The sequence below is a fragment of the Podarcis melisellensis genome (genome assembly GCF_964234715.1).
Source record: "Podarcis melisellensis genome assembly, chromosome: 11".
NCBI lineage: Eukaryota > Metazoa > Chordata > Lepidosauria > Squamata > Lacertidae > Podarcis > Podarcis melisellensis.
In genome coordinates this window covers 47,801,601-47,817,622 of record NC_138543.1, presented here as the reverse complement: position 1 = coordinate 47,817,622, position 16,022 = coordinate 47,801,601, and the positions used below count along the sequence as shown (strand labels likewise).

General features: G+C 46.2%; 1 protein-coding gene across 4 annotated transcripts in view; it reads right to left on the bottom strand.

Annotated features, from left to right (window-relative positions):
* Window positions 1-16,022, bottom strand: part of PDZD2 (PDZ domain containing 2) — a 202,300-nt gene that overhangs the window by 72,665 nt on the left and 113,613 nt on the right. For all 4 annotated transcript variants that reach the window (XM_081929521.1, XM_081929522.1, XM_081929524.1 and 1 more), the window contains one exon: window positions 5,736-6,186. In XM_081929521.1, the coding sequence (XP_081785647.1) occupies window positions 5,736-6,186 (451 nt within the window). The remainder of the gene's footprint in view (window positions 1-5,735; window positions 6,187-16,022) is intronic.

Genomic DNA, 16,022 nt, shown 5'->3' with positions numbered 1-16,022 from the left:
GATATTTCTATTTATCATAGAAGCAACTCTGCTTAACACAATGTCCATAGTTTCCTCTAGGCTTGATTTCAGAACTAAGCTGGGAAACGTGGGTGTGAAATATCTTCACAGTTCATCGGGGGCACCAAAAATACAAACACCTAATAAGGCTGTAGTCTCCCAGTTGGTTCCCCATGGCGGGCAATTTCCTCACACGATAAAGAGGCAATGATCTGTGAAAGTGGATTAGGTGATAAATAATTGCGCCGTTTCAAATCTTCAGGTTAATCGGGTGCATCTGCAATTATCTGGTGAACTGTGTTCATGTGTGAATTCAGCCTTTAAATGGGTTTCTAAGACGTCCAGGATCAAACTGTCAGTCAGTCATTCCAGCATTTAGGAATAAGAAAATTAATCCATCACAGCCAAAATATGACAGTTTTGAATCCTTGGGGAAAGAAAATAGGCTATTAAAGAACACACAAACCCGGCAAAGCTTCCATTTCTCTTTCTTCCCTTTTATTGATTCCCTATATTTTTCTAAAACTGGTGTTAAAATGAATTCCTTGATGCAACGGTGTACTATTTCAACACATTTTTGTGGATTGAACCCTGAGTACTAAACAACAGAAGGAGGCTTTGATCATAATACCTTATTGTTAAAATTACTACAAGCGAGTATAATGGCATAAGAGACCACTAGAAGGAGGAGGAGGAGGAGGAGGAGAGTTTGAATTTGATGAGGTGAGTGGAGCTGAGAGACTTCAAAGAAGTGTGACTGGCCCAAGGTCACCCAGCAGCTGCATATGGAGGAGCAGGGAAGCGAACCCAGTTTATCAGATTATGAGTCTACCGCTCTTAACCACTACATCACACTAGAACAACTGGCAAAGTCTCCACTGTCAAATCTCTGGGCAATCCCCCACCAACAAAGAGTAATGGCCAATTCACACAATACATTCTTAGGTGCGTACTTAAGACAATTGAAGTGCACAACCTATAAAAGTAAGGTGTGAATATAGTGAATATCGGCTCTGGATCCATTCCAGTCCGGCTTCTGCACTGGTCATGGGACCGAGACGGCTCTGGTCGCCCTAACAGATGATCTCCGCAGGCAGCTGGATCGAGGCGGGTCGGGGCTGCTGATTCTTCTAGTCCTGTCAGCAGCCTTCAACATGGTCGATCACGAACTCCTGGACCACCGCCTTGCCGACATGGGGATCCAGGGCCCAGTCCTTCAATGGCTGCGCTCATTTCTCTCTGGTTGGGGACAGAGGGTGGCACTTGGGGGGGGGAATTGTCATCCCGCCACTCCTTGGTGTGTGGAGTGCCTCAGGGTGCGATACTCTCCCTGATGCTTTTCAACATCTTTATGCGCCCCCTCGCCCAGCTTGTCCTGAGTTTTGGGCTGGGCTGCCATCAGTATGCTGATGACACCCAACTCTATCTGTTGATGGATGGCCATCCTGACTCGGGCCCCAGACACACTGATCAGATGCTTGGAAGCTGTGGCTGGATGGTTAAGTGGGAGCCGGTTGAAGTTAAATCCTTCGAAGACAGAGGTCCTCTGGCTGGGACGGGACGATATGGGATTGAGGGGGCAACTCCCATCTCTTGCTGGGGTGCAATTAGTGCCAGCACTGTCCGTTAAGAGTTTGGGTGTAATCTTCGATACCTCCCTCTCCATGGAGGTGCAGATTGCAGCTATAACAAAGGCGGATTTTTTTCATCTCCGCCAAGCTAAGCAGTTGGCTCCTTACCTCTCTCGCCCTGACCTAGCCACTGTGATCCATGCGACGGTCACCTCCAGCCTGGATTATTGTAACTCGCTCTACATGGGGCTGCCCTTGAGAATGACCCAGAAACTCCAACGGGTGCAGAATGCCACAGCGAGACTCCTTACAGGGTCTTCGCTGTGAGATCACATTCATCCGGTGCTATACCAGCTGCACTGGCTCCCGCTGGAGTACAGGATCAGGTTTAAGGTACTGGTTTTAACCTTCAAAGCCCTATACGGCCTAGGACCCTTGTACCTACGGGACCGCCTCTCCTGGTGTGCCCCACAAAGGAACTTACGGTCTTCAAATAAAAACATCTTGAAGGTCCCAGGCCACAGAGAGGTTAGGCTGGCCTCAACTAGAGCCAGAGCTTTTTCGGCTGCGGCTCCAACCTGGTGGAATGCTCTGTCACAAGAGACAAGGGCCCTGCAGGACTTGTCATCTTTCCGCAGGGCCTGCAAGACAGAGCTGTTCCACCAGGCCTTTGGTCAGGGTGCAGCCTCACTCTTTGACTCGCTCCTATCTTTACAAAACTTTAGTTTATGGTTGCCATCAATTTTGATTTTAATTAATTTTTATAATGTTGCACTGTTTTAGTGTTGTTAGCCGCCCTGAGCCCGGCTTCGGCTGGGGAGGGCGGGATATAAATAAAATTTATTATTATTATTATTCAAGTACACTCAGAAGCAAGTGGCACAGATTGGGTGTTTTCGTACTCTTCTATCCTTGCAGACATCATGTGAGCAGCTTGGTTCTTTCAAGCAAGTGGAAGGTGACTTCATTAGGGAAGGCTGCCTCACATTTTAAGATCCCACTTCATAGAATCATAGAATTGTGGAATTGTAAGGGACTCTGAGGAATATGCAGGTGTCCCATACGGGGATCGAACCTACATCCATTGCATTATCAGCACCACACTCTAATCAAGCATTCAAGAAATAGGCAGTGAAGTTGTCTTTTGCAGGTGGGGGTCAATGGCAGTTCATATTTCCTCTCACACCACAGAGCCAAGAAAAAAATTCAAGGTGGGGTAGGAAGGTAGTTAAAGTACCATAAAATAAATAAATTATGGAGCCAATGTGTTGAACCAAGTGCTGAGCCAAGATTCAGCCCGGGACTTCAGAGAGCTGAGTTCGATTCCCACAAAGTCCTCCTGGTAACCTTGGGCCAATCACGGTATCTCCCAGGGCCAAAGAGAGGGTTAAAAAAAGGAAGGGAAAACTCCCTGCGCAACCTGGAGGATACAAATGGTACTCTAAAGATCAGAGATGGGGACGCCCTACAGACATTGTTGGATTCCAACTCAAATGAGCCCACATGGCATGATCTGGGGTGGTGGGAGTTGTTGTCCGCTGGTCACCCACATCCTTGATGTCAATATTCAGGTGTGTTTATCTCACAGAATCCAGGGCTTAGGATTTAACATTGAGAATAATACTAATAATAATTTATTATTTATACCCTGACCATCCAGCTGGGCTTCCCCAGCCACTCTGGGCAGCTTCCAAAAAAATATTAAAATACTGTAATACATCAAACATTAAAAGCTTCCCTAAACAGGGCTGCCTTCAGAGGTCTTCTAAAAATCTGGTAGTTATTGTTCTCTTTGATATCTGGTGGGAGGGCGTTCCACAGGGAGGGCGCCACTACCGAGAAGGCCCTCTGCCTGGTTCCCTGTAACTTGGCTTCTCGCAGTGAGGGAACCGCCAGAAGGCTCTCGGTGCTGGACCTCAGTGTCCAGGCTGAATGATGGGGGTGGAGACACTCCTTCAGATATACCAGACCAAGGCCGTTTAGGGCTTTAAAGGTCAGCACCAACACTTTGAATTGTGCTCAGAAACATACTGGGAGCCTGTGTAGGTCTTTTAAGACCGGTGTTATGTGGTCTCGGCAGCCACTCCCAGTCACCAGTCTAGCTGCCGCATTCTGGATTAGTTGTAGTTTCCGGGTCACTTTCAAAGGTAGCCCCACATAGAGCGCATTGCAGTTTCAGGACTAAGATGTTGTATGAACCCAGGGGGGTGGGATTATTTTTTTTTAAAAAAAGAAAGCTCAATCCAGCTGGTGGTGTTTCCAAATGACTCTTAAAAACAAAGGGTGATTGCATTAGTTCAGGTGCTTGCGATGGCTTGATAGAATGTTTAAAGACTTTGCCAAGGAAATTATGTCAGCAGCTAGGCTGCTGATATAGATAGTTCCCTGGAGCTCATTTCTGTTCGCAGGCAGCAATAACACGAGTTTTTCAGCTCATCATCTGCAAGGCCTATTTCGTGCCTCTGCATTCTGCAGCCCTTTAATCATCGAGACTCGCCAGGCTTCATGTCCCCAGCAGGTTCCCCCTCTCCTGTTATGCATGGAAAACAAATAAACTCCGCTTGCTTTCATTGAGGGAACGAAATAATGGGGGAAACAGTTTGAAGTCAGAACTCCAATAAAAAGCCGGGCAGGTCCAGATAGCTCTAATTGAGGGAATGTGGAGCAACTACATCAGTATTTCTGATCTCTACAATGTAGAGGTATAGGGGACTGAAGCCTATGCTGACCCCCTGACCTGTGGGAAAGGGGTGTGGGCTGGGCAGGGTCCCAAGGACCAAAAAAGAGAGGCACAGACGACTGCATATGGCCTCTAGGCTTGAAGTTCCCCATCGCTGCTTTCACATGCCTTCATATGGGGTTGTTGTTGTTGCTGGGATACTGATTCCTTTGCAAAGGGCTGCATAAATTTCAGCCAGGGGCCACACTTGGCCTCGGGTTGCCCACCTTCTGAAGTTAATGTCTAGTTATGGCTCAGGACCGCAATACCTCAAGGACCGCCTCTCTCCATATGAAACTACCTGGACCCTCTGAGGGTGAAAAGTCCATGAAAAGTCCAGAGGATGGCCACACAAGTACGGGCATTTTCTGCAGTGGCTCCCTGCTTGTGGAATGCTGTTGCCTTCATTATACATATTTTAAAGGTAAAGGTAAAGGTATCCCTGCCCGTACGGGCCAGTCGTGACCGACTCTAGGGTTGTGCACTCATCTTGCTCAAGAGGCCGGGAGCCGGCGCCATCCGAAGACACTTCCGGGTCACATGGCCAGCGTGATGAAGCTGCAACTGGCGAGCCAGCACCAGTGCCGCACATGGAAACGCCGTTTACCTTCCCGCTATAAAGTGGTACCTATTTATCTACTAGCACTTTGATGTGCTTTCAAACTGATAGGTGGGCAGGAGCTGGGACCGAACGACGGGAGCTCACCCTGCCGCAGGGATTTGAACCGCCGACCTTACAATCAGCAAGTCCTAGGCACTGAGGTCTTACCCACAGCACCACCCGCGTCCTGAGTATACATATTTTAGGTGACAGGAAAAGGCTTTCCTCTTTAACTAAGCCTTTGGATGCCCTTTTAAATATGTTGTGGGAGGGGGATTTATTGGTTTGTTATTGTTCTTATTTTTATTATGTATGTTGTGTTTTCTTTATACAGTCATACCTTGGTTCTCGAACGCCTTGTGACTCGAACATTTTGGCTCCCTAATGTTGCCAACCCAGAAGTAAGTGTTCCGGTTTGTGAACTTTTCTTGGAAGCCGAATGTCTGACATGGCTTCCGATTGAGTGCAGGAAGCTCCTGCAGCCAACTGGAAGCCGCCCCTTGGTTTTTGAAAGTCAAATGGACTTCCGGAACGGATTCTGTTCAAGAACCAAGGTACGGCTGTACTGTAATTTCATGCTGTGAAGCGCCCTGAGATCTACAGGTATATGGTGGTATACACATATAATTAATAATAATAATAATAATAATAATAATAATAATAATAATAGAGACAGAAGGAAAGAAGGTCACAACGTAAGCTTTGTGCTCTGTAGACAATCTACCTGAACCATAAATCCAATGGAAACTGCTTTGTTATTGAACCACCTATGCTTCTGGTTGGTTTGTTTTCAATTAAGGTGACACCAGCAGCAAGAAAAATGGGGAACTAAAAAATTCTTTACCTGCAGCGACAGTTCACTTGAGGTTAGGTCTAGAATCCCTCCGTCTGAAAGGCGGGAGCGGTATTGCCCTGCTGGAAACGGCGAGTCAGCTTTTTGAAGTCGCTCCTCCAGTTTGCTTTCTGTGCTGGATGCCTCGGGGTGCAACCCATCCATTTCCATAAGGGTGCAATGTCCGTTTCCCTGCTCAGTCCTGGAGCCGCCTTTGGCGCTTTTGTTGCCTTTGCTTTCCTTGCCCCCAGGAGGAGTTCTGGTGATGACACCAAACTTTCTAGTCCTTTTGCCATTTTGGGCTGTCTTCCCGCTGGGCTCCGAGGTAGGCCGGGCTTTGGGTTCGTTGCTGCTGCTGTTGCTGTTGTTGCCGTTTGATGGAGGAAGAGGGGCCTTGCGCTTGATGCGACGCAACATGATCAGGTAGATGAAGCCGCCATTCCAGCACTGGTCAGCAAGGTAGCTGCAAGAAATGAAGGAGATGCACGCATTAAAAACACCCCGTTGCAAAATGCTGTGTGTTAAGCGCTCATCCAAGTCCTTTATGTTGGAGGGAATGTCAACAGAGGTTCATATTTCCTTATGTGGTGAGAATGCAAGCCTGTGCAATTATTTTGGGAAATGGTCTTTGAAGAAGTCTCTTCTATTACAAGACAAGATGATACAACCTGACCCAAGGCCTGCTTTATTAAATCTGTTTATAGATGACCATAATAATTTACTGCTTAAGGACCAACTAACCTTTTCCACATCTTCAGCTAAAAATGCATTTACACAATATTGGAAAACAGCTACTAACATACGTACTGTAATGTTCTATGGCAGGCATAGGCAAACTCCGGCCCTCCAGATGTTTGAGACTACAATTCCCATCATCCCTAGCTAACAGGACCAAGTGGTCAAGGAGGATGGGAATTGTAGTCCCAAACATCCAGAGTTTGCCTATGCCTGTTCTATGGCATTGGGTGAGATGCTCTATGGTCATGGAATGTAAATCTGATGGAAAGACAAAAATCATTGGGCTCAAACTAAGGGTGCTGGGAGTTAGGCTTACAGCAAGCCTTGGAAAACTAACACTGCAGCGCTTTTTGAAGACAGCACAATGAAGCTCGTATATTAAATCTCACCTCCAGTCATTAGATGCCCAGGTGCCAATTGGTTTATCATAATGCTTTTCTGTCTTATCGCCTCAGCTGCTTTGTCAATAAAACGAGATAATAATAATACAGGCCTATTTTACAGGGTTGTTATAAGGTTTGCAAAGCTAATGTTTGTGAAGCACTTTGAGCTCTTAGGGAAAGTGTTGTGCAAAATCTAAATATAATTTCTAAGACTTATTTGCCTAATTGGGGAAGTAGGTTCCTATAATGGTGCTTATCTGCTCAGAGAACCTTGAGGCTTGTGTAAAATGTTGAATTCTCTGGCTACCTGTAGACTCCCCAGTCTTCACATTCCATTTGCTCAGCCCATGGTAATCCAGGTTTTAAGAGTTCTGTGAATAACATCAGAGACGTGCTCCTGCATGCAATCAATTTCTATGAAAGATTTAAACATGTTGACACCACGGAACAAATGAGAACCCCTGAACAGCATTAAGTAGGACCGAAGCTGTATCACTTCAGGCAAAGAAAATCCCAGCAGATCTTAACAGGCAGGAGGAAGCCAAGGTGTTGAAAGAGAATGGGTGGTATGGCCCTTGTGAAGAGCCTAAACACCAGGCATGGGGAACTACAACTCTACACCATCAGCCTCAGCAAGCATGGTCAAGGCTGATAGGAGTTGTAGTTCAACGATATGGAGAATCCATAGTTTCCCACCCCTGCTAGTTGCAGTGCTAAAGCAATAGGAATATGCAAAGCTGTGTAACAGGCCCCATCTGCACTATCTGTTTAAAGCAGTACCATACCACTTTAAATAGTTACGACCTCACCCAAAGAATCCTGGGAAATGTAGTGCTGAAAGTTGTTAGAAGACCTCCTATTCTGCTGACAGAACTTCAGTTCCCAGAGTTCCCTGGGAAGAGGGATTGATTGTTCCCACTCAAGCAATTGAAACTTGTAAGTTTATAAATCCAAAGCAGGCATGCCAGCCCAGAACTATGGCTCCTCCACTAAAAGGACATTTGTTTGTTTTTCTTACAAATCAATCTATCTAATTTCTTACAAATCTATCTATCATCTATCTATCTATCATCTATCTATCTATCTATCATCTATCTATCTATCTATCTATCTATCTATCTATCATCATCATCTATCTATCTATATCTATCTAACTGCACCTGAGGATCACAGGGCAGTTTAGAATATAAAAATGAAAGCTACAAGCAAAAACAATGCTCCCCCCCCAAAAAAAAATACAGTTAAATAGACCATAGATTGTTTAATTAGCCAAAAGCCTGGGAGAAGAGGAATGATTTTGCCTGGCAGCAAAAGATATGCAATGAAGGTGCCAGGCGTGTCTCCCTGGGGAGAGCATTCCACAAGCAGGGAGCCACTGCAGAAAAGACGCAGTCTTGTGCACCCACCCTGAGAGCAACAGCACTCTGCTCACCTGAAATCCCCAGCAACCTGCATTCTGAGACATCCAGCCTGCAGCAGCGCAGGTGGGAACCCATTGTGGCTATTATCCTCCAGGAGAAGGATGCTTCTCCACACTGCTTTCAGGTGCCCCTTCGCATCCCATTGACGTTTCCCGCCTGGTCGGGGCAAGAGACGGAGTTCCACGCACCCAACTCTCAGCACAGCTGAGACTGGATGCTGCAGCGTCATGCAAACAGCGGCTGGATTCAATCAAGTCTCTGTTCCGTTCTGGCAGCCAGGAAGCCAAACAGGACCCCAAACCCCACTTTTGGCAGCTTGTAAAGCGCTTGAAACCAGCCAAGCTTTCAATGAATCTGGCCTCAGAGTATTCAGAGGGTTTTGTGTTTTATTTTTCAGTGTTTAAAATCCAAATACCATAAGGATTTCAGTTGGGGTTATACGGGAATTTGCTACGCGGTTCACTCTGTATATGTTCCTCTCATTATTAACTTGGAAGCCCCAGGCTCTCATGGAAAGCTATTTATTTTTCAGTGCTGCTTTCATATTTCAAGGCGGGCTTTTTTTTGTTTTTGTTTTTGGGGGTGGGGAAGAAATGAAATATTATTGCTAACCAGATTTCAGTTGAGCTGAGATATTGAAAACAGAAACTGCAATCACTGCTGTAGAACTGGAATATTCACTTCAGTTGGCGATGGGTGGATTCAATTAAAATCCTTGACATTAAGAAGCTGGTAACTGATTCCACTTAACTAACCAGTTCTTAGTACTTCTGAGTCACTATGCTAAATCATTATACCACAGATTCTCTCACATTTCTGCAGTTGGTCTCATTAGTACAGTATTTCAACAGTACTCAGGTGGTTCTCTGAATGTAGCTGCGATGGGATTGGGCACATGTAGCCTTCAGCACCAACCCAAAGAGAGAGGGGAAACCCCAAACCAACCAATGAGGGCTTAGCATGCTCAATGTCATGGACGGGTTGGCTGTAGAGGAACCTGCTGGGGACCCCCCAGGGGAAGAAGGCTCAGTGCCCAGGGATTGGTGGTGGGACAACAAAGAGGGCATTGAGGGAGAAGACTGGGGAAAGGAATTGTTGGAAGCTGAAGAGGTAACAAGACTTAGTGAGCTGGGAGAGTCTGTGGCAGAGAGAAGTCCGGAAGCAGGGGAAACAGCTGAAGCAGGAGAGGAGGGAGGGTAAGAGGCAGAGATGAATCCATCCTACTCCCTTGACCTCTAATTTGGAACTACTCTGGGACTAAACTTGTCTATGTAGCATCACACCATATAGATGGATTTATATCTTTCACCCCAGCCCTAAGACAGGCCATGAGAAGCCCTGGACTGGATGAAAGTAAGCACAAAGATACTCTCGTGTGTGTGTGTGTGTGTGTGTGTGTGTGTGTGTGTGTGTTGACTATAGGTTGGAGGGACAGTTCCCCTGCTTGCCCTAATGCTCTTGTGTCTGCTAGTCTTTTCACACACAAATCCATTTCTGGTTTCTGTTCTCCCCGCCCCCATCTTTCTTCATTTTAATTTGCTGGGGAGACTCATTGGTCTTGTCAAACAACTGGGACCTCAGTGATCTACTGTGATCACCCAGAGTTCAACCGGTCTACCTTTCACCTACCTCTCCCTTAAGGGGGCTGTGGACAGCCCAGATCACACCCTCATCATGACATCATCAGTAATGGCCCTTGAGCTTGAACAAAGCATTCAGATGGTGCCCTGTGACTGCAAGGAGAGTCATACTCTGAGCTCATCCTTCATCCCACTATTAGTAAGCACATTAGCTCTGTCATATTTCAGGTGAGGCAGGATAATCGGCCTGAGTGGTATTCTGCTGCTTCTTCTGCTCCCTCCACCCACGCACAGCTCCAAACCACATCAGATGCAGCAAATGCAGAGTTCACATCCAGCACCCTCTGGCTGGGCTTTAGGGAGGCAACATGACCATATTTGAGGCTCTGCTACCCAGAGCGCTTCTGTATTGTGGTATCCTAGGAGAGCTATGCAAGCCATCTAATTCATGGTGCAACATGAAGCAACTGGCTCGGAATAGCATGGAGTATTTGACAGCCATGTATGGCGCTGACTGGAAACACAGATCAAACATGATATTCAAACTCTGCATTTACTGAAGTATCCCTGCAGGGAGGGAGAGCAGGCCCTGAGCTCAGTTCCAAAAACAGCACTGCCCACCCCCTTGGAAGCTGTCCTTATATACATCCGACACCATCCCTTGGCTGATACAATCTACATGCACTTTCGTCGAAAGTAGGGTGGTCAAACAGGAAAAAAATTACTGGGTGTTCGATGACACCCTTCCTTCCCCTCTGTGGGTGTTTTGCAAAGGGTGGAGGGAGGGACATAATGGCAGACCCAAGTAATTTTGCCCCAAAGAACTGTAAAAATAAAATGACAGGCATGTAATTAATTCTCCGGTGTCCCTTCACACCGCTTGTGTCATAGGGCTTGCGTTTCAATCCCATGCACCAGGTCCCATCAAAACTTCAGTGACACATTGGACTAGAATGTGCTTCGCAAAGCAATTATTGTACAGTACAACGCAAGGCTATTACTGCCTCTCCTCCATTCCACCCCTGGATCCCTTAGGACATCAGGCAGCTGAGTCCCCTCAATATTCAGGGGGCATTCGGCTCCACCCCGGCTCCTTGCAGCGTTGTGCAATTTCAGAGTGTTGTATGGCATCATGTGCGTGATGTCAGGGCATCGTATGACATCATACAGCATCAACACAGGCCCCCTCAATCCTCTTAAGAAGATGGCACCTCTGCCTTAGTGTAATTTTATAGGCTATGGAGGATTGAAATAAACGCACTGACATGCGCAATCAGAAAGGGAGGTTTCTGTTATGGTACATCAGACTATTTGTACCATTCCCTTTATTAATGATGCTCCTGCTATGAATGTTGTTGGTTATGCAGCCAGAACGGCACTGCCTGTGCACAAGATGGAGGAATCAACAGGCTCAGCGGAATCCCCCAGTTTGCAGAAGTAAAGAAATAAAACATTTTGGGAACTCCCCAAATCAGCATAAAGTAGACAGAATGCTGATAAATTCCTCTTGCATCATCAAAAGAGGGAACAGATGTGCGTAAAATTTATATGCATACGTAGAAACTAACAAATGATTGCTATAATTTAAATAGAAATACAATATAACTCACCTCTCCCTGCTTATGATTCTGTAACTTTAACCTGCATTCAGAACAGAGAGTCATTCAAAGGACTCCTTCAAACAGAGGACTCCCCTCCATAAAATCACCCTATCAAGGAGTTACTTTTCAGCAGAGAGAGTCAGCCTTCGTAAGGAAGATCCTCGTCTCCTTGATCAGTCACACTCCTTGGCATCTTCAACTCAACTCTTAGCTAAGGCGTCCATTGTGATGGTAGCGCACAGTTTGGTTTATTAATGAGGACATCTGTCTCCCACCCATGGCACTACAGTTAACATAAGGCCTCTGAAGATCAAGCCCTGAAAGGAAGATCTCATCAGACAAACTGGGACATATTCAGAAGGCAAAAAAGTTATATTAAGCTCCCGTTTGGGGGCATTGTGCCACAACGCGAACATCAATCAGTTCGACTCAGCCAACCCTCCCTGTTCCCTTAAAAAAATCACTGCACAGTCCAGACTGCCACTGTCGCATATCTCTCAGCTGTACTCATTTAATTGAAGGCTTTCAGGGTGGCTTCAAATAGTAATTTTAGTTGTCAGGCAGCTAAGTGGTTTAATTAGTCATTTAATATAATAAATTCTTGCCTCCTCTTTCAGTTGCCATAAGGCTGGAAACTAGAAAAAGGTATCACAAACCTGTAAACTGCACTCCACACCCCTTCAATTAAAACAACCGCATCTCCACAGCAGACACTGATCTATTCTGCAAACCCCAAATCAGTTTTTGATTTGAAACGCCCCCACCCGCATCAAGCTATGGAAAAGGCAGTTCTGAGACTTCACTGAGAATTGAAGAATCCTAGCCCCTCAGGTAATTCCAATTCCCATGTCTCTACATCTTCTCAGAGAGAGAAATTGTAAAAGCTGCTGAAAGTTAGCTGTAGTAAGGGGCCAACTAGATGGGGCCTGGGAGACTAATTAAAATGTAATAATTAGCCGCCCTGTGCAGCTGTCAGAAAGATCAGGGAAGTGGCACTTTGGGCAAGGATGATCAACCCCTTTATTCCCTTGCCCTCTCCCCCGTCTAAGTGACCCCCAACTCGCTTATAAAAGAAAAGGAGGGGGGAAGATGTGTGCCTTCTTCCACAGTGCTTTCAATTGAGGATCTCATCCAGTCTGCAATTTAGAGAAGGCACAGGAGCATACAGTATTTCTCTTCTCTCTCTCTTGCCCTGTTTCGATCACATTTGTGCATGCCTTTCAGGATGCAGGGCTGGCCCGAGCATTAGGCAGAGTGAGGCGGCTGCCTAAAGTGGCTACAAAATGCTGGAAGATAGAACCATGTGAGTGACGTGACCTGTTCTGTGCCCCCCCCTCTAAACTAGCCCCCAGTCCTTAAATGAAGGACTGGGTAGAAATAGGAGTCAACTGCCAGTTCGGTTAGCTTCAGGACATGAATGAGAGGGGATGACCTCTGCCTCAGGCAGCAAAATGAATTGGGCAGGCCCTGAATTGGTTTATCGTACACCACCAAATAACTGTAACTGTGAACCAGCTGAATGGAGCTGTGTACAAAGTAGGCATGCCAAAGCCATACACCCTTTCACTTTTTAAAAAGAACCACCTTAAGGGGATTACTTTGCATAGCCTCACAGCATTGGTACAGAACATGGAATGAGAAACGTTGGCTCTTTAGTTATTTCTGGGCTACAGCTCCCATCAGCTCCAGCCAGCACAGCCCATGATCAGAGATGATGGGAACTGTAGTCCCAGGTTCCCCATCCTTGTTAGAGAGTATGCAGCCATAGGGACACAGGAGAACAGCACGGTGTTCTGCAAGGCTGGGGTTTGGTGTTATGTGGCAGAACATAACTACAGCAAGCATGGACAGTATCTTTCCTGGCAGCTGGGTGAGAGAAGAAGAAACTCATGTCTGTCTCCAAAAGGTATTTTGCGGGTGACAAATCTGCTAACATTTCTCCTTCCCATTGTTTCCTCCGATTTCTCACGGCAAAGAGGTTACGCCACATCCCTGAAATCTGCAACAGCTTAAAGGGTTTCATGGCACCTCCAAGACTAGCAACCGTATTGCGCCATGAGCTTTCATTAAATAGTCAGAGTACATTTCATCAGGTACACAAGGAAGTGGGTTCTAATCCGTGAAAGCTTAGGCTACAATAAAACTGTTAAGCCTCAAAGGTGTCACAGAACTCCTTGTTGTTCTTGCCACAATAGGCTAAAACAGCTGCTCCTCTGGAACTTGCCTGTGGCTGTGAAGTAAGTTCCCATTACCCACCATGTTTTTACTCTCAACATCCAATTTCTTTTCGCATTTAGAGAAGAGTAGTGGAGGACAAAAGATACAGGCTTGTTCCATCATGTTATATTGACCGCAATGAACACACAACCCGATATTTCGCAAGCGACTCCTCCAAGCTTAAAACTCTAGAGGCATTTTGGCTAGTAGCCACTCTCGGATGCGGTATGCCAGTTTCTGGAGACCACAGAAGGAGAGAGGGCTGTTGTGTTCAGGCCCTGTTTGTGGGCTTGCCATGGACATCTGATTGACCACTGTGAGAACAAGATGCTATACTAGATAGGCCTCTGGGTTGATCCAGCAAGGCTCTTCTAATGTTCTTATCTCCTTATGTTTTCAGGTGATGAGTCAAGCTGCTTCTAGGATCAGGTGCATTGCTGTTCTGGGGAAAGTAGAAGCCCTGATCCCTAGATCTCCTGCCCCTTCTACAGACGTATTTAACACTATTAAAAAAGACTTTGCTTACAGGGCAGCTGGGCAAAGTGAAGTGCCGTATTTGTCACTCCATAAGATGCACCTTTTTCCTCCTAAAAAGTAAGGGGAAATGTCTGTGCGTCTTATGGAGCGAATGTGTGGTTGATCGCTGGCTCCCTTTCCGGCGCCGCCCCCTTGCCCAGGCCTTCATGGTTGAATGTTTTGCAGGCAGAGGCTGTTTGTTTCCCCAGGGACATGTGACGGCTGATTAGATTATCTGTCTGGAAACCACAGAAACAGCTCCCTTTCCTTTCCAAAAGAAGCTGCAGAACTGTGAGTTGAACCCCATAAAAACAGGATTTTTCCCCTTTGCAAAGTAAGCTCAACAACTTTGAGCTGATCCTCAAAAAACCGGGGCTTTTCCCCTTTGCAAAAGAAGCTGCACAACTGTGAGCTGATTCCCCCCAAAACGGGGCTTTCCCCCTTTCCTCCTCTAAAAACTAGGTGCGTCTTATGGAGCAAAAAATACAGTACATGCAAGACCCAAACTGACCTCCACCTTAATTTGACCAGAAACACACAAATGTATTGGATTAAAAAAAAATCTTGCCATGACCCCACAGAGCCAAAGCACCCACCAACTTAATTTGACCAGAAGAAAAGTTAATGTACCAGCTCCACTAAATCCTCTTAGTACCCCCATAGCACGAGCCATAAATTTTATTTTGCTTTGCTTTCTTCTCTGAAAGTTGACCTTAATTTGCATCAGATATGCATGTGTTCAGATATGCAAATCAAATGCAAAATCTGGGTCTGTGCCTCAAGCCTTTTATGTACCTGCCCAGGACCCAGTCCCACAACCCCTTTTGGCAACCAGGGTTTTCAGTGACATACAGCAAACGTGGATTGCAGTGCCGGTTGGTCGGCGGCCGCAGAACTTGCAAGCAGCAGTCAAGGTTACCACAGGATGACTAAAAAAATGCCCGCCACAGGTTGTGAGGTTACCTCAAGCACTGAGGTCATTGTTAAGTGGGCAAGCTGGAGTGTGTGCTTTGATCATCCTGGCTACAACACAGTTGGCAGCAGTCTGCATAAATCCCCAAACATCTAATTCTGCCCTGAAAAGGCCCCAAGATAAAAAATGCTGTAGACTGAGAAATGCTGGACCAATAACTAAAAATAGCTACTACCCACACCACACCACCACTGCAATTGTTTGCACAGGTTTAAATTTGCACTGGGGTGCAAAGGAGACATAGAGAAGGTGCCCTTCTTATTGCTTCTAACTGTTGCCAAAGGACAAAAGCAATGGAAGGGAAAACAACCAACAAACAGAGGAGCATCCGTCTGTTAAGCATCACGCTATCTCGTTTCTGCCACACAGGCTGAGTGCTAATTGATGCTTGTCGCTGGCTGTAAATCAACATGCCTGCTTCGCTGGAACCCCTTTTGGATTTCCAAATTGGAGCCGAAGGATGTTTACTTATAACGACATTTCGGCAATTAATTCAATCTGTCAATTTCTGTTTCGTAGGGTTTGCAAGGACTCGGCAAAGCAGGCAACACCTGTTTCCACAGATAATACAGGCACGCTCCAAAAGACAAATCAGCGGCTAATACTTTAGCCTCTGCAATAATTACTTTTAATGAATGAGTCATAGTACGGAGCAGGAGAGAAACACTGCTCCTGCTTAGCCATGCAGGCTAGGTGCCTTCCAACATCTACAAAGGAGGACGTTAATGTTGCGCTTCCAAAACAGAAACCCTAATCAGCCTTTGTTAAGGAAAGCTGGGTGTCTCGCAAATCACTCCCAAGATCATAACCATGCAATCAGCTCAAAGCATGCTGCTGCCACTCGCTGCCCTTGTAGGATAGTCCTGGAAG